General features: G+C 45.9%; 2 protein-coding genes across 16 annotated transcripts in view; both read left to right on the top strand.

Annotated features, from left to right (window-relative positions):
- The window catches only part of PTPN12 (protein tyrosine phosphatase non-receptor type 12), a 57,938-nt gene extending 50,485 nt beyond the window's left edge, over positions 1 to 7,453 (top strand). For all 6 annotated transcript variants that reach the window (XM_085513062.1, XM_015882843.3, XM_085513077.1 and 3 more), the window contains 6 exons: positions 508 to 1,472; positions 2,873 to 2,950; positions 3,913 to 4,001; positions 4,625 to 4,655; positions 5,437 to 5,553; positions 6,121 to 7,453. In XM_085513062.1, the coding sequence (XP_085369188.1) occupies positions 508 to 1,472; positions 2,873 to 2,950; positions 3,913 to 4,001; positions 4,625 to 4,655; positions 5,437 to 5,553; positions 6,121 to 6,182 (1,342 nt within the window). In that variant the 3' untranslated portion in view covers positions 6,183 to 7,453. The remainder of the gene's footprint in view (positions 1 to 507; positions 1,473 to 2,872; positions 2,951 to 3,912; positions 4,002 to 4,624; positions 4,656 to 5,436; positions 5,554 to 6,120) is intronic.
- Positions 7,454 to 13,924: 6,471 nt separating this feature from the next.
- RSBN1L (round spermatid basic protein 1 like) overlaps positions 13,925 to 17,618 on the top strand; it is a 46,071-nt gene continuing 42,377 nt past the window's right edge. For all 10 annotated transcript variants that reach the window (XR_014933201.1, XR_014933200.1, XR_014933194.1 and 7 more), the window contains exon 1: positions 13,925 to 14,541. Coding sequence is in view for 7 of the 10 variants with exons in the window: in XM_085512942.1 (XP_085369068.1) it covers positions 13,962 to 14,541 (580 nt within the window). In the remaining 3 variants the exon portion in view is untranslated. The remainder of the gene's footprint in view (positions 14,542 to 17,618) is intronic.

The raw sequence follows: 17,618 nt of genomic DNA, 5'->3' as shown, positions 1-17,618 counted from the left end.
CAAATACACAAATATAGCGAAATCCTTCTGGACATGTGAAGGAGAAGAAAGAACGATGTTTGGTATTGGACAAGCTGTATTCTAGGTCATATAAGGCCTTTTAAAAGAATTTATTTCCTAGCTCTGTTGAAAATTGTATTCCAAATGCCGAATTCCTTTGAGCTACTTCTTAAATAAGAAGAAAGCCAAGAGTACTGGAATGCTGCCGCAAGAGGGCCTGGCAGACATCTGTGAAGGAATGCTGCTGGGAAAGGATGTGAGCAATCCTTAAAGCATCAGTGAGGATTAGCTTTGGCTTGAATTTATACCCCTGTGATACTGAAAAACTTTTAGTGTGTGTTGACATAATTCTTGCCGGCTCCATTAGTCATATTTTATAAATGTCATTTGTATGCAGTGGAAGTGCTTCTTGGAGTTCAGTATCGGTGTCAGAGTATTACTACAGCGGAGACAGGTTATCTAAAATGTTATCAAAATACAGAAAACTTACATCATTGTTTCTTGCAGTTGCCTTGTAGAAGGAGATGCTAAAGAAGAAATATTGCAACCTCCGGAGCCTCAGCCAGTACCGCCAATCTTAACACCATCTCCTCCATCAGCTTATCCAACAGTCACTACAGTGTGGCAGGACAATGACAGATACCATCCAAAGCCAGTTTTGCACATGGTTTCATCAGAGCATTCAACAGACCTCAATGAGAATTACAATAAAACCACGGAACTTTCAGGAAAGAGTGAACCCAGTGAACGTATGGAGAAAAGGCTGGAGCGCAACTTGAGCTTTGAAATCAGGAAAGTACCTCTTCAGGAAGGCCCACGAAGCTTTGATGGAAACTCCCTGTTGAACAGGGGACATGCAATTAAAGTTAAGCCCGCATCATCCTCTGTAATTGATAAGAACTTTAAGTCGCAGGAGCAGACTTCAGGGGATTCATTTGTGGATGCTTCTAAAAACTCATGTATGGAATGCAGTGTGCCACAGTCTAACACAGCCTTAATACCTTCACCAGAAAGTCCACAGGGCCAACAGGTTTCTGATACCCCACCAAGACCAGATCGTCTGCCTCTAACAGAAAAGGGACATGCCAGGTGGTCACTGCACGGGCCTGAAAATGCACTGCGTACGTCAGTGCCTGAGGACGTGTCTTCAGACGTCTTATGTCGTGGGGTTAATGCTCTGTCTCTAGTATCGAACACCACAGTTGAACTTCCTTCCAGTGATAAAGGTGACCATACTGCTATTTCTTTTCGAGCACCCCTCTGTTTTACTAATCCTCTTCATTCAGATGATTCTGACACAGATGAAATGAACTTTGATGGAGCCATGAGCAGAAGTGCATCTAATATTTCAACCGCAAGTGCCACTGTTTCTGCTGCCACTACTACCGAAAACATTTCTGCCAGAAAAGTATTGCCAATGTCAATTGCTAGGCAAGACTTAGCTGCTGTAACGGGTTCTGAAGATGGCAAAGGTATGTGTTAGTGTGATCCTGGTTACATCTGTAGAATGGGGCTGGTTTCTTTGCTGCACAGACTTTTCAACGTGAGTTTAAATGGCTTTGGGTAGCTGAAGTCTGGGTGATTTGGTGTATGTGAAATTCCTGGAGAAATTCATGCTTAATGGTTGACGTGCTGATCTTAAAAATGTAGGTGCAATTTGTTCCACTGCAGCACTCTTGGAAGTTGCTCCTCTTTCTTCCTCTTCTGTATATGACCAGTAAGACACAACCCTGTTCATGTGAAATTAATCCAAGTTCTGCTTCAGTAATGATTTTAACCAATGAACTGAGCAGTGCTTTGAAAATCTTACTGCTTTTTGGAAATTGTTTGAGCATGGAAAGTTTGCACAAAATGAGGCGAGAATGTTCCTGCAGGGTGCCGGAATGCTTCATTGAAGGTAAAAGGGGCCTAAAATGTCCAGCTTTGGTTTTTAGTCAGGCTGGCACAGTTAAATCACATGGAGGACAGAACTGGGAACAATATTAGGCCTCAGAAACTGACAATGCAAAATCCAAGAAAGGAAGTGGTGAGGCTGTGGAGCTGGAAGGTGACAGTGCTTCTGTATTTAGATCAGACTCTTGCACTGGGCAGTCCTTGTAGTGATGCCCTTGTTTCAGGACTCTGTGTACACCTTGTGCCTTTTTCTGCAGCAAGAATGAGTTCAGTTGATGATGCACGATGCAGCCCACTGCATCAAAGCTCACATATTCAGGTGAATTATTTCCAGCTTTAAAAACAGTCTGTTTCTATAGATTCTGTAATTGTTATTTATACACACAAATCAATACAAGCCTATAAATGCGCTTGAAGCTCTTAACTGTGAGGCACATTAGAATTATTCTATAGAGCAAAGGCAGAGAACTGTGTCACAGTTTCTTTAACATTGAACCAAGCAGTCCTTATCATATAGCATGTAGGTCTTCGAAAACTAAGTTATTGCAGCAGTACTGACTTCTTTCCTTATTGCCCATGGCAGTCACTGTTTATCACTGCTGGAACACTGTTATTTCCATACATATCTCTTCATGTAGGTACTCTAAGAACACATAAATATAAAACATGTCAGGAGTAGGATAAAGGATGGGAGAAACATCACACAGCATCTTTTTCTGTGTATCTGCATGTCACAGTTGTTCTGAAGTAACAGTACAGCCTTTGTGCTGCTGGTATATTGCTGAATTCACAGGAATGGCAGAATTTTGTTTTATTAAATTTTTACACTTTGTTACTTGTTTTTCAGGGTCGGTCTGTTCCTTTTTGTGTTGTATGGAACCACTATTGAGCGCTTCTCATTTTAGCTTAGGGTGATCTCTCATATCAAAAGATTGACTTCAGAAATGTGTTTGTTAACTAAGTGTCGTGTTTGATTTAGATGCTGATAACAGTGAAGACTCTTCTCCCCCACTCCCAGAAAGAACACCGGAATCATTTGTATTAGCAAGTGAACCAAGTGAGTTTTGTATGCTCTGTGATAGTTGTGGAGAAAGTGTGAAGTGCATTTCAGTGTTGTGTTTAGATGCTGCTGCTTTTTGGTTAGTTTTGTGGTGTTAGAGCAAATTGTAAAATGGAATGAGATCTGACATATTTAGTTGCTTATTTTGAGCTTGCTTGATAACTTCCACAAGCAGATGAATACAGTCAAATTGCTTCTCAACTTCAGACCAAGCAGACTATACTGTGGTATTTAACTATGCTGGAGATGTCAGCATTGGTTTTAGTGGAGCTGGTGTTCAGTCTGAACTGTATGGAGATAAGGTAGATTTTCCATTTGGAGATTTCCCTTAATATTTAAGGTGGCATTGCTACTTCAGGTAGGGAACAGGAAAACACAGGACTGCTGCTAATCTGATTCTGAGCAAAGAAAAAAGGTGCAGAGGGAAGAACAAAAGATAATAACGTTCCATAATGTGGTGAACAAGTCCAGTTATGCTAATACAGTTGCCTTTTGTCCTATATGTTGTGGTAGGGAAATACATAACTTTAGGACTTCTGTAAGAACACAAGAAATATGCGTCTCTTCAGGCCTAAAGCCACTAGAAGTACTTCAGTTTTGATTGTACTTTATCATTTCAGCAGAAGCTGATAACGGTGCCCTTTCTTGTGTGGGCTTTTTTTCTGCTTACTGTGCTTTTTTCAGATCTATTATTGCTGAGTGAAATTATAGAAACACTATTGAAAAATTCTTGTGTTGTGTAGGAACCCTTGTAAGAGTGTAAATAGTAAATTCAGTGCAGTGTTTGGCTGCTGCTGTCGAGCCTTCCTGAAACTTGAAAACTCTTCATGGAGAAAGTTTCAAGTTGTACAAGCTTTTGATTAGAATAAGTTGCTTTATATCACATTTCTAATGCTGTGTTCTAAGGCCTCATCATGCAGAGAATTCAAGTATGAAGATTTTCATTTATTTCTTCCTAGGCACACCCTTACCGAAGTCAGCTTCGATTGCACAGTCTGAGTGGAGCATACTGCGTGATCAGCACCTCCCTGAACAAACAGTCTATACGGTGAGCAAAGGAGATGAGTCTGTGCTAATTATTCATTTTTAGTTCGGTTTGGAACTACAATGAAAAAGCAAAATATACACAAAACAAAAACTCAGGGCTGTTGAGCATCTGCAGGCTGCTGATTGTTGCCCTGCCTCAGCTGCTGAACTGATGTGTGAAGAGCGAGCTTCCAAGATAACTGCTTTCTCAGAGCCCAGCAATGTCATTATTGGCATGCCTTAAATCAGATTAAGTAAATTCTCTTGGCATTTCTGCCTTTTTCTACAACTCCTCCAGAACGCTTTACAGCTGCCTTTGCGCACTGTTTAAAAGATTACCGAAAAGGTAGATGTGAATTTCCAGGATCTTTACATTTAGTTTGAGAGAGAAACTACTCAAGTTTGTAAATAGTCTGTGATGTGATCTCTTCAAGTTCTGATGACATTTTAAGTGCAGTCCTGATAGTAAAGTGTTCGTTAGCTACTGTAACATTTTGTCTTATTGCAAGTATTAAATGCAGAAATAAGCAGATATTCTCACAGATATTTCATGTTCTTTGAGGATATTTTAATCTTAATATTCTTATGTCTTCAAACTACTGAAAAACATTTAATAGAACCATTGTAAATGTTTCTCATTCACAGGGTTTGAAAACGGCTTCACCTGTGCTACCTGGTAAGTGATGGAAAAGGTTGCGGCCATTTTTATTGTTTGTTTTTAATATGAAAAAGAATGCTTTTTCCACTCAATTTGTCTAGCAACCCTGTAAGAGGAGACAGTTCAAGGAACTTTAGAACTGATAGGATGCATTGGGTGTATTTTTATTAGAAGATCAGAAAATAACTATATATAAAGATTTCAGTGAGGAGAGCAGTCCATCAGCTGTTGCTCAGTGGTGCAGGAACCTGATCAAACAAATGGATTCAGCTGTGATCTTACTTGATCTGCCTCACACCTTCTGTGTGTGTTCAAATTAGCTGGTACAGTCCATTTGGGCTTGTCTTATATGCTTGGTAGAACTAATTTTAAACAGTGAAATAGTTTTTCAAAATATTCCAGGTTTGCTAATAGGTGATTATATAAATAATGCAATACATAGTTACTGAATGTGGCCTTAAGCACCTTGCATTCAGAAATGACATGGTCAGATGAGTTTGTATTGATGTCCTAAATGGTACGTTGTGGCCTCTGGGGATTTTTAGATATCCTTTCAAGGTTCATTAAAAGGAAGTTTTGTATTTGGTGAGCAGGGACGTGTCACTGGAATTGCTGAGCATCTGCATGTGAACGAATTTGAAGAGTGTTTTTGAGAGATTAGAAAAATGTGCTGCTTAATCTTTACTTTTGTAAACAGTATTTGATGCACTTAATGTTCCGGACTGAGCTGTACTTAAAAATAGCACCAAGTGCTGCCTGGATGAGCGCTGCATTCAAGGGCTGCGTCTTTGTTTTCCAGGTCGTCCTGAAATAAGCAACAAAACGCCAACGGATATTTTACCTCAGATTCCTTTTTCTGGTTCCAGTGATCCAAGAGGTCCAATTTCAGATCTTCCCACAGATGTAACAGATATTGGTAATTACAGTTCATTCAAAGCTGACTGCCTGATATTGGAACAGTAGATTTTGTTAGCAGTGCTGGTTCAGAGAGCTGCTGCTGCCTTCCTCCAATTTACCAGTGTGCAAAACCCAACCAAATAAGCTGGCTCTGACCCATCAGTGCCACTAACACTTTTACACAGAATGAGAACTGCCGGCGTTGGTGGGCATTAATCACTTTATAATTCTTTTTGATGAGGGTTGGGTTGTGATTGGGCTTGATGATCTTTAAGGTCTTTTCCAACCTGAGCAGTTCTTACGATTCTATGATGTAACCTCTGCAGAGCATTGAAAACTTTCAGAAGTAACATCTGGAAAAACTGCTTTGGTTTAAATAGCGACATACAGACATGGGCAGTTTGTATATAATTATGTTTTCTATGGCTTTACCGCCTTTAGAGTTCTTGATACCGCAAAGCTGTATTTTAGCCTTGAGAATCGAGCTGTTGGAGCGCATCTTACAGCTCTGTTTCTGACTGCTACCAACACTTTGAGGTTGTGTTGTTGAAATGCACAGCAGTATTAAACCCCTGTGTTTCTTTAGGTTTTGGTAACCGCTGCGGAAAGCCCAGAGGACCGAGAGAGCCGCCTTCAGAATGGACATGATCCAAGAGCTTACGGACACACTATCAATAAATTATACTGGAAAACTCAAGTGCCACTGAACTAGAAAAAATAGTATTCCACTTTTCTGGGGGGCAACTAACACAGAGCAGAGTAGATCTAACTACCAGATGGTACATCTTTACTGTACATCCCACGCAAAACCTTAAACATTGTTCACAACAGTGGATTCCAGTATTACAACTTAACTTCTTGCTGGGGCCATCTACCTGCCTTATTACACTTAGGAGAAAGTATTACATACGATTTATTTTGTAACTTCAAGTATTATTGCCTTAATGTCTTTTAACCCTGTTACACGCTGCTTGTAGACATATGTTAATATAGTAATACTTGGGACAGATTGTGTTTATGGACTACTTTTTGCTAACGTTTGATTACCGTGTATGCATTATTTTGTATATGTACAGGGCAAGTAAGTATATAATTTGATAAAGTTGCAATCATAAAATATTAACAGAAGATGTAAGAAATCTCTGCATGATCTAAATTTTTGTGTACCTTATTTGTAAATTATTTGCCCTGAAGTTTTAGAAAATAGTTTCTGGGGTTTTCGTTTTGGTTTTGTTTTGTTTTTTGTTTTTTTTACAAACTTGCTGGACACACACAGCCAGAATTGCAGGTTAGCAGAGATAAAGATTGTAATACATTTTGTAAATTGTAAGCAAAAGGTTATTTTTATATTATATACTGTTTAATTGTCAGACCTAATTTGTTCTGGTTTTCATCTAGTCACAGAGATTCAGTAAGTGCCTTGGAACAATATTGAATTCTCTTAGCCTGTGTATGTTACTTCAGTGTTTTGAGTTCATCTGGAATTAGATGATGGAGAATATTTGTATGTTTCTAGTATATTTGACCTGCCAGTAAAAGAGAAACCGTTCTACATCTTCAACACTCCTTAGTTTTCATTTGAATGTTTCATCGGCTGCAATTTGTAGAAAATTCATCTCTGTCAACTTTGTGTAGAATAGTTTCACCATTTGAATGTGGCGTGTTTCTAATTTGGGGCAAACCAGAACACACTGAAAGGACTGTTAAATACCGCTGTCTTCTCTCTCAATGGTAAGTACCATTTTTGTCCTTCGGAGACTCTGTATGTAAGAAAGCAACTTATATGAAGGTTCAAGTAGAGCCCTTGCAGCTACACTGTATCTTGGCAGTATGTTACGTCGAGAGTTAATCCTTATAAGGATTCCTTACTTAAACTTTTCTGTAATAGAATCTTTAAATTAAAGAAAGTAAAAATTGCAGTATGGGTGTTTTTACTTTTAGGAAAACAGCTGTATTCAGAAGCAATCTAAAACAGATGGAAGGGTGGCAGCCTGGCTTAGCTTGTAGCTTCTGTGTGTGAATACAAATAGCGATCCTCAGGACTTCATCTCTGTTAATAACTTAAAGCTGTGGCTTGTAGTAATGCCTGACATGTTCAGAGTAAAAATGTTTATTTAGGTAGAGGAGCCGTCTATTAATGTGAACGTTAGCCGTGGAAATGCTGTGTTGAATTGACTGTTTGTGCCTTTAGGGTCTCTTTGCTAAAGGAGAACTGCTGCCCAGGTAGCAGCCCTGCCAACCATGTCCAAAAGATTCGTAACCTGCAATAACTGTTTTGGACTGTGGAGAAATCCCCGTGTTTTTCACCACTGCCTGCCTGGGGAGCTTTCAAAGAGCTGAATGTGCTATAAATCCTTCACCTTAGCTCCCCCTAGGTATGATTTTGCAATTACTCATTTAACAAAAAATCACTCACAGATGCTGTTGGGGCTGACCTGTAGCAGTGGCTGCCTGCTTTGTAGCAGCTGGCGCAGCTGGGCTGTCCTGCACAATGGAGGTGGCCCGAGCTGTGTTACACTCCGTGCAGAGAAGATGAGCTTCGCCTCCCATGGTCTCACAGACCTCCTGCAGTTCTGTGATGAGCTGTTGTTACCTCTGGACGGTCCAAAGCACCGACAACTTGAAGCAGCTGCTCCATAAGAAAACTTACGAATATATGTTAGCTGTGTGCTTTCAGAGTCATTTCCATTTCTCTCTACCAGGAATATACAGAACTGTACAGATTGTGGATAATCCACTTTTCACATTAGACGCACTCAGAGCCATGGCTGACAGAAATCACGTGTACTGTGCAGACCATCTAGGCTCATGTTTTCCCCCTAAGATTTGTGTGCGTTACATGGTATTTGAGTTTGTCATAGGAAATCCTCAGCTTCTCAGCAGCTATGAAGCTGAAAGCATCCAAGCAGGTTCCCAACTCTGCACTGCCCCAATAGCTGCCTTTAGTCCTTGGCTGTACTGCCTGGAAGCAGCGTTCTGCTGCTTTAACACTTGTGTACACACTGTGCTGCAGGCGGTAGATCCCAGCGGGCAGAAAGCTGCTTCACTTTCTCAGGGCAATTCTCCTTGGTTTGAACACGTTGGGCAGAACGTGACCATGGGCTGATTTAACTTCAGTTTGGGGGCTGTGTGCTCTCAGCTCCTGTGTGACGTTATGTACATCCAGGGAAATACTTCTTTGAGCACTTCTGGGAGCCTGGGCCTGCACAGCCTGGGGCAGAGGAGGATCAGCAGTGCCTCATCCATGTCCCTCAGTACCTGAAGGGTGGGCACAAAGGAGCTGGCGCCAGGCTCTTGTCAGTGGTGCCCAGTGCTGGGACACGAGGCAGTGGGCACAAACTGAAACACAAGAGGTGCCATCTGAACTCCAGGCAGCGCTGCTGTGCTGTGCAGGGGGCTGAGCATTGGCACAGCTGCCTGGAGGCTGTGGATCTCTGCCTTGGAGATGTCCAGATGGCGTCTGGCCATGGCCCTGTGCACCCTGCTCTGGGTGAGAGATCAGAAAAAGGATTAAGGGTTTTTGGGGGAGTGAGGAAGCATCTGGAACTACAGCAATTGAGAAACTGCTACCAAAAAGTCTGAGAAGAGCTGGGCTGACCATAATCCAGAATGAAATTTCAGGAGACGGACTGAGGATGCAAGCACAGAGGTGAAAATGAGCAAATACGAAGTGTTTTGAGAGGCAAAAAAGCTCAGGCATTACATACACACACCCCCGTGGGGCACCGAAGCATCTGAAGCTCTGCTGGGGCTGGATCCATTAAGGTATTAAGGTATGTGTGTAGGAGCCACATCCTGCTAACCATGTGTGTATATGTGCGTTCATTGCAGCCATTATTAGCTCTCCTGGTGCTGGTGGAACAGGAGAATGGCATTAACCCAGTTATCTGCCTGGAGTGGAGAGTAACATGGATGATGCTGGTGTGCACAAGCTCAGAAGCAATGGGTTTTACTTCCTAAGAACTTCTAGAAGTGCAAACTGTTTCACAGTGGTCTGAATAGATGAAGCGTGTGTTGAAGCCTTTTACTGAGCCATGTAGGATTCGTTTCCCTCTGTCACGGGGTCTGCAGGGCAGTGCAGGTCTCCTGAAAGTCACGTGCTGAGCGTTGCCGGGGTTCTGCTTGTTTAGCAGAGTTGTAATACAGTCTAAAAGCCTTTAAAGCTGCACGGGATCCCATGCTGCTGCCGTAGGTGTGTCCTGGCTCAGCTGGATGTGCCACGGGCCAGCAGGAGAGAGCTGTGCTGCAGGTCTGTCCCTGCCCACACATGTTCCACCTCCAGCATATCCGGCCTGACAGCAAAAGGAGAAAATCAGCTTTGTGAATCCAAGTTTAAATCTTCTGCTTCCCTTGTTTCATTTCTGTATCAGCTCTTTCTCTCTTGCTGTTCTTTTTTTTTCCCTTGCTGATCTCCACCCTACTTGCATCTCTGGAATAGTTCCGTGGCTTGCTGAGAATGCTCTGTGCTGAACGCAGCTGGATGATATCACTTACATGGTGTCTTACTACTAGTGCTGCCCGGCATGTTTCTCTTTGGGATTCCACCTCTATTCAGTGTCTGTCTTCCATGCCCTGGCAACCATTAAGTGAGGGAAGGTTGGGGGCTGGTAGAGCCAATTCAGTGTTGCTGTGATATGTGAATAGCACTGAACCCACCGGTTAAGGGCTGGGATTAGACATAAAATAGTTCATCCAAAAGATGGAGGTAACACATCTCGATCTCTGCCTGGTGTGGAGTGAGAGGTGGGTGCAGCCAGAGGAGCAGGGAGCTGGTGCTGGCTCAGGACGGGGTGGTGCTGGCTGAGGGCACAGGGAGGGAGCTGCCGGTGCCTGCGGGTGGTGGAAAGCCCAAAAGAACTTGCAGAACAGGTTCCCAGCCCTGAGAGCTCCTTGGAGGGCAGGAGAGGCGTGGTTGGGCAGTGGGGGTGCAGCACAGGGAAGTCTCTGCTGTTAAACAAATTGCTGGGGGTTGAGTTTTTACAAGATCCACGTGTGGGGATGGGCGTATCTGTGCCTGAACAGCTCCTGGAGAGATCAATGCTCAGGTGGGAGGGAAACTGGTGGTGGCATCTAGCAAGGATGGTGCTTTGGGACATCCTGGGGAGGTGGGGAGACCAGGGATGAGCTCAGCAGCAGTGGCTGGCACAGCTTCAGGCCTTAAGTGACACCTGAACAGTGGCAATTTGAGGTTGTTACTGTGCAATGAACGTATATTATCTGAATGTCTGCAAACGTGCACTGTACTGATAAGAAGGAAGCAGTACAAGTCATTATTTTGATCATGCAGATCAACTGTTACTGGACTGAGAGTAGTGCAACTGCCAGCAGTTCTCAGCAGTGTTGCTGGCTGGTTCTTTCCCCTTCTGTGTCCTTAGGCAGCAAATTAATACAAGTTCAGAGAGGCTGGAAAGAGCAGTGGTAGATTTTGGAGTTTTTCTACTCCACCCCACAGAACTGTAGGTAAAACTGTAGGTGGGATGCTCCTGTATGAAGTAAGGCCTTCCCAGCATCTCTTCTTCCTCTGATGAAGCTCCATTTTCTGCATGAAGGGTGGTCTGGCTGCTTTCTGGCCCCAACACTCACTGCAGGCTGGGGCTGCCCATGGTGTGTGCAGCATTCCTGCCTCGGAGCAGGGCAGGGCTGTGCAGGTGTCAGCACGCACTGCCGCTGCAATGCAACGTCAGCAGCTGGGGAGGAGTCGGGTTATTGCCTGTGTTCGGGCTCCAGGTGTGGTCATTCTGTGGTAGGTTTGCTTTAACATCATTCATTCCATCGTGGCTGGATCCCAAAGCCCTTCCACGCCACCCAAGACGTACATTTAAATGTTTTGGATGTTTTGGTCAACTTTCCTCATCTTGCTACTTTCACTTCAGTGAAGCAACCATTGATTCGATTGAAGGACATTCTGCTATGAGGGTGTTGGTATAAATGGGATTTACAGCACTATTCACTCGTAACAGCCGTGATTTAAAACAAGTTAATCAAAAACAAACCAGAGCCAAATCCAGTTGTGTAGCCCACAGCTCTCCTGCCTCAAGGCTCCTGCAGAACAGACGAGCTGCTATTGAAGGACCGATGAGCTACGGGGCTATTTTAAGTCCGGGCAGATAGAGTTCAGTTTATTTGTTCCTGGAAATGTGGCCACAGCAGCTCCCTGTCCTGGAGAGCAGATACGGAGCCCTCGGTCACATCCAGAGCTGAAACTCCAGTCACAGACAGGCAGCTGTGTTTGCAGACAGTTCATTTCTAAGTGAATATTTGCTGGAAAAGAAAAGAAAAGGAAAAAAAAAAGAAAAGAAAAGAAAAGAAAAGAAAAGAAAAGAAAAGAAAAGAAAAGAAAAGAAAAGAAAAGAAAAGAAAAGAAAAGAAAAGAAAAGAAAAGAAAAGAAAAGAAAAAGGGAAAGAAAAGAAAAAAAGGGAAAGGGAAAGGAAAAGAAAAGAAAAAAGAAAAAGGGAAAGGAAAAGAAAAAGGGAAAGTAAAAGGAAAAGAAAAAAGGGAAAGGAAACGAAAAAAAGGGAAAGGAAAAGGGAAAGGAAAAGAAAAGAAAAGAAAAGAAAAGAAAAGAAAAGAAAAGAAAAGAAAAGAAAAGAAAAGAAAAGAAAAGAAAAGAAAAGAAAAGAAAAAGGGAAAGGAAAAGAAAAAGGGAAAGGAAAAGGGAAAGGGAAAGGAAAAGGGAAAGGGAAAGGGAAAGGGAAAGGAAAAGGGAAAGGGAAAGGAAAAGGGAAAGGGAAAGGGAAAGGGAAAGGGAAAAGAAAAGGGAAAGGGAAAGGAAAAGGGAAAGGGAAAGGAAAAGGGAAAGGAAAAGAGAAAGGGAAAGGAAAAGAAAAAGGGAAAGGAAAAGAAAAAAGAGTAAGATTTATGTTCCCCTTTTCCTTTCCCTTCCACTTGATTGGCCTGTGTGCATGCTCGGATTCCTGATCCATTCCATTCGCTCTTGATACTTTGTAATGATTTTCATTACAATGGCAATACATTTGTAGTGAGCACTACTCTGCCAAGCTTATCCTTAATGAGGGTTGGACACTGAACTGATACACGTCTGGCATTTTTACTGTTATGTCTTTGCCTCTTTTGTTTCTTATGGTCTCGAAAATGAGCCCAGATGTCCCTCAGTGTGCACAGAACCACAGAGAGAAGCACGTCCATCGAGTTCCCACAATCCACTTAAAGTCTGTTGTAAAAACCCAGCTCCCATTGTCCGTGCACTGCAGGCTCTGGATCTGGCTGCAGCCCCGCAGATGAGTGACTCCCACTGAGGCTCTCACAGAATCACAGAATGACCCGGGTTGGAAGGGACCTCAAGGATCATGTAGCTCCAACCCCCCTGCCTGGCAGGGCCACCAAACATACACATTTACTAGATCATACCCCCTTGAACACCTCCAAGGACGGGGCATCCACAACCTCCCTGGGCAGCCTGTTCCAGGGCCTAACCACTCTCCTAGTGAAGAACTTCCCCCTAACACCCAACCTAAATCTTCCCTCTCTTAACTTAAAACCATTTCCCCGTGTCCTGCTATTATCAGCCCTTTCGAAGAGTTTACTCCCCTCCTGGGAGTAGGTTCCCTTCAGGTATTGAAAGGCTGCAATGAGGTCACCCCGCAACCTTCTCTTCTCCAGGCTGAACATACCCAACTCCCTCAGCCTGTCCTCATAGGGGAGGTGCTCCAGCCCCCTGATCATCTTCCTGTCCCTCCTCTGGACCCTTTCCAAAATCTCCATATCTTTTTTGTACTGAGGGCTCCACACCTGGACACAGTACAACAGATGGGGCCTCACAAGAGCAGAGTAGAGAGGGACAATCACCTCCCTATCCCTGCTGACCACCCCTCTCCTGATGGAGCCCAGGATCCCATTTGCTTTCCGTGCTGTCAGATCGCACTGCTGGCTCATGTTGAGTCTCTCATCCATCAGGACCCCCAGGTCCTTCTCAGCCGAGCTGCTCTCCAGGACCACTCCTCCAAGCTCGTCAATCTCGGAGCAGCCACTGTGGGTCCGCTAACTCAGTGTGAGGACTGAGGGCGGGCTGGGGACAGCACCTGTTAGTGCACAGGAGCTGCAGGAGGATCGGGGGACTCTCACACAGAGATCGTGTGTCGTACCCTGCTGCTGTGAGGCGCAGTGTCTGAGGGAGCCCCTTCCCCCCGCGCTCCCCTGCGCTGTGGTGCCGCTCTGGGCTGTGTCTGATGCTGAACCTGGTCCCGCCCCGCGCTGCAGCGCCCGCCGCCCTCACGCAACTACGCACTCAGCCGAGCTCCACCAGCCCCAATCTCCTCAGAGCCCGCCCCTTCTCCGCCACGCGATTGGTCCATCGCGCTGTCTGTTCGCCACCGCCTCCTCCGATTGGGCGAGGAGGGGGCGCCCCTGGTCCCTCCCGGTTCTGTCGGTTGAGGCGAGCTGAGAGTAAATAGAAGCAGGAGCTCAAAATGGCGGAGCCGCCGAGCTCGGGTCGTGGCGCCGCGTCGCCGGAGCGGGAGCTGTTCTGCGCCAGCGCCAGGCCGGGCCCGGACACGAAGGTCTCCCGCGGGTCGCAGCCGGCCTCCAAGAAGCTGAAGGGAGCCGACGAGAGAGGCCTGAAGGGCGCCAAGCGCGTCAACGGCGAAGGGGGCGGCGGTGGGAGCAGCAAACAGCAGCAGCAGCCGCTGCCCGCGGCGGTGCCGGGCTACGGGAACCCCGCGGCCTGGGGCTTCGCGGCGCTGCCGCCCGGACCCTCCGTCAGCGCGGCCGGCTTCGCCTTCCCGTCACCGCTGCCCCGGAAGCTGCTGCCGCCCGCCCTGCTCCTGCCGCCCGCCGCCTCTCCCTCCCCGTCCTGCCCGCAGCACCGCCACCACCGGCACCGCCCGGCCCCGGCCGGAGAGGCCGCTAAACCCAAAAGGCCGAAGGAGAAGCGAGACAAGGAGAGGAGGAAGCACGGAGCGCTGCCCGCGCTCGGAGATGGCGGCGGCGGGGCCCTGAGCGCGGCGGGTCGGGAGGAGAACGGAGACGTGAAGCTGCTGCTGCAGAAAGGTGGGAGCAGCGCCGGGAGAGGCTGCGGGGGGTGAGGGGCACAACGGCACGGCATAACACGGTATAACGCGGTATAACACGGTATAGCACGGTATAACGCGGTACAACGGCACAACACCGAGGCCGCTCCGCCCCCGCGGCCCCGCACGTTCAGTGTCGGGTGATGGGGGAGCGCGGTAACGTGCGGGAAGGCGGCGGCGGCCCGACAGCCCTGAGCGCTGTCAAAAAAAGGGGGTGTGGAATGAACTATGGCGTCAGGGAGAAGCTGCCAGAGCACTGAGGTTTTCTTACCTATTAGGGAAGTCAGGGTGTCTGGTGATCGCGTGGGGATCTGCGAGCAGGACGGAGTTTCTGCCGTTGCTATGGAGAAGGCCGCATGTTTACGAGAAACATATTTGTGAAGAATTAAAAGCCATCTCATTGATGGGGACGTTCATTTCACGCGTGCAGTCATGGCTCACATCGTGCCCTTTGCGTTGAGCCGCGCTGACCTGCGGCTCTGGGCTGGTTGGAGGCTGCTGAGCGATGCTGCAGGGCTGGGGGCTGCGATGGATCCTAATGGGAAGGATCCTAATGCGATGGATCCTAATGGGAATCCTAATGGGAAGGATCCTAATGGGAAGGACTAGATTTACCGTTCAGGTGGGATAAGGCGTTAGGCCTCACTTGGTGCTGGCAGGGACCGACAGTAGGTGCTTAGAAAGGCAGCACACGAGGCTGTTTTTATTTCCATTGTGTCTTCTCTTGGTCTTCTTATCTTCTTCCTTAAGGCTGATGTTGGCGTGATTGTGTTTGCATTAAATACCAAACAACTTGAAACGTTTGCTCCGGCAAAGTTTCTGTCAAAGGAAAGATAAATTCTAGCACTTAAGTAGGCCCAGCTTGCTTTAGTTTTGGCTTCTACATTGTGCTTCCAAGCTGAGCTAAATAGGTGAGGGTTAATTGTCAATAGGCCACTTCTTGTCCAGCTGCATTTTCTGCTTGTTCCCACTAGTATCCGAGTCTGGTTCAGCTTTAGGTGTTCAGGTTACGTTTGAGATTTGCTTTTTTCCCCCCTCTTTTTGAATTATTAGTGTTCTTTTTGGTTCAGCACATTGTCTGCATCTTCCCACTGGGGTCTCGATGGCTGCTGCGCAGTCAGGCTCCAAGTGCATCGCTGTGATCCTTTCACATGTTCCGATTCTAATATGCTTCTTTTTCCCCATTCTTATTTGAAAGATGAATTGTGAAACATCTTTAGAAGCAGTTTTCATTGCACACCTAACGCTGGTGAAGCCGTTCTGTTGTCCCCAATAGCTGCTGAGAAACTGTATCTTCCTTGCCAAAATATGGAAATAATAACCATATTCACTTGGATGTCCCACCAGCGTTACAGCACTGTGCTAATAAATCTCTGAGAACAATATTACAGTAACGGGATGAAATATTCTTGAGAGCTGCTGAGAGAAATGATGACAGCGATGGTGTCAGTGGAGTCATTATTTACCCTGCAGAAGCCTGAGAGAAAACATTCTGTAGCAGGGAACGATGGTTTTTGTGACGAGCACGAGTACGTAACGTTTTATCTGCTGTTTGCTCAGGGCTGATGTTTTTAGCTTTAGTTTGGTTTTGGAAGCCCGAGTACAGGCAACAAAGAACATTTTCCGAGGCAAACGATCCCTTTATGGCATCAGGGTGTCGAGGTTTGTTTAGAGGAAGCTGTTTGTGTAGCTGTAACTTGGTGACATAGTTCTGCGAGGGGCTGGAAATCTCCGTATTCATTGAACTGTTTGTGTTTTTCAGACTGAGGGGTGTGTTGCATCCTCTGTTGTGGGCATCCTGCCTTTTCCAAGTGGCTCCGTGTAGATTAAAGATCAGGTTTGTGCTGTTGGTAGTGTGAATAATTCCCTTTTGAGGGAGGGTAGGAGGAAGGCAGTTATGATGCAGGGAGAAAAAGAATGACCCTGGGGAAGGAGGGAGGGCACTGAGAATGCTCACTGCAGAGGAAGATGAAGAATGATGGTAAGGCAGGGGGAGGGTGGTGTGTTCTAGAAGAGGATACCAGAGGATTTCAGGGTGCCACGATATTTTGGAGCGAGTGAATTTAAGATCCTTCCATGAAGGAGGGAGGAATTGGCATTCAATAGCTGTTCAATAGGGAGGTGATTCTGATGTAGGTGTGGGGTGTGAAGCTGGTAGCTAGATGCCATAGGAAAGCAAGGAAGGATTGAGGAAGAGAATGGGAGAGAGAAGTGCAGGCAGCCTGCAGGTGTGATGATGGAAAACTTAAAGGATTGCATATAAATAGAAAACAAAACAGCCACAAAACCAAGAAATGTGAGAGGAATGTGTGCACAGATTGTGCAGGGAGAAGGTAGGAATAAAATGTGTCCCTCCGAAATGAAGGAGTGTGTAAAAGCTGGTGATACGTTGTGAAAATCAGCCTAATGCAGGCAAATGCAGCCTGCTTTATTCTGCAGTCTGTGGTTGGACAGCCGCCTTTGCTTCCAGTGCCGTGGAAAATGAGCAGCAGCATGGGACTGGCTCTTCCTTAGCATTCACAACTGATTGATAGATCAGTTTCTTGCCTGCCAGAAGGAAAATCGTGCAGCTTCGGAGGCTGCAGTCCAAAAGAAATGAAAGTGATTGAAAAATAAGCAGGTGGAACAGGTGAGACTTCCACGGGTTTTATGTTGTTCTGAAGGTGCAAAAACTCCACTGTCTCCTTTGCAACTGAAGTGGATGTGGGTTGCATGTGGGTACAGGAGGTGGAGTGGCATTTAGCAGTGAGCTCAATGCTGAGGAGCTGTGCATTGGGGGGAGCTGGGCTTCTGATCAGTGAGCTGTGTGTGAACCTTCTGCGTGGAGCAGGTATTGAGATGGGAGGAAGCTGGTAGAGGAGGAGGGGCCTGTGTGAGCTTAGAGCTGGGAAAATGAGGAGTGAAGTCAGGGGGAGGAACAGCCAAATGTGTATGGCATGAGGCTGCTGGGGCTGTGGGGCAATATGAGGCATCACTGTGGGGGGTGAAGGGACGTCGGGTCTGGACTTAGAAAGCAGTCATCACAAGGCTTGCAAATGGAGTAGTACCCGTAGCATT

This window comes from Coturnix japonica, chromosome 1, assembly GCF_054131305.1.
Source record: "Coturnix japonica strain WE chromosome 1, WE-NBRP24, whole genome shotgun sequence".
In the NCBI taxonomy this organism is placed as follows: domain Eukaryota; kingdom Metazoa; phylum Chordata; class Aves; order Galliformes; family Phasianidae; genus Coturnix; species Coturnix japonica.
This window is presented reverse-complemented; position numbering and strand designations above follow the sequence as displayed.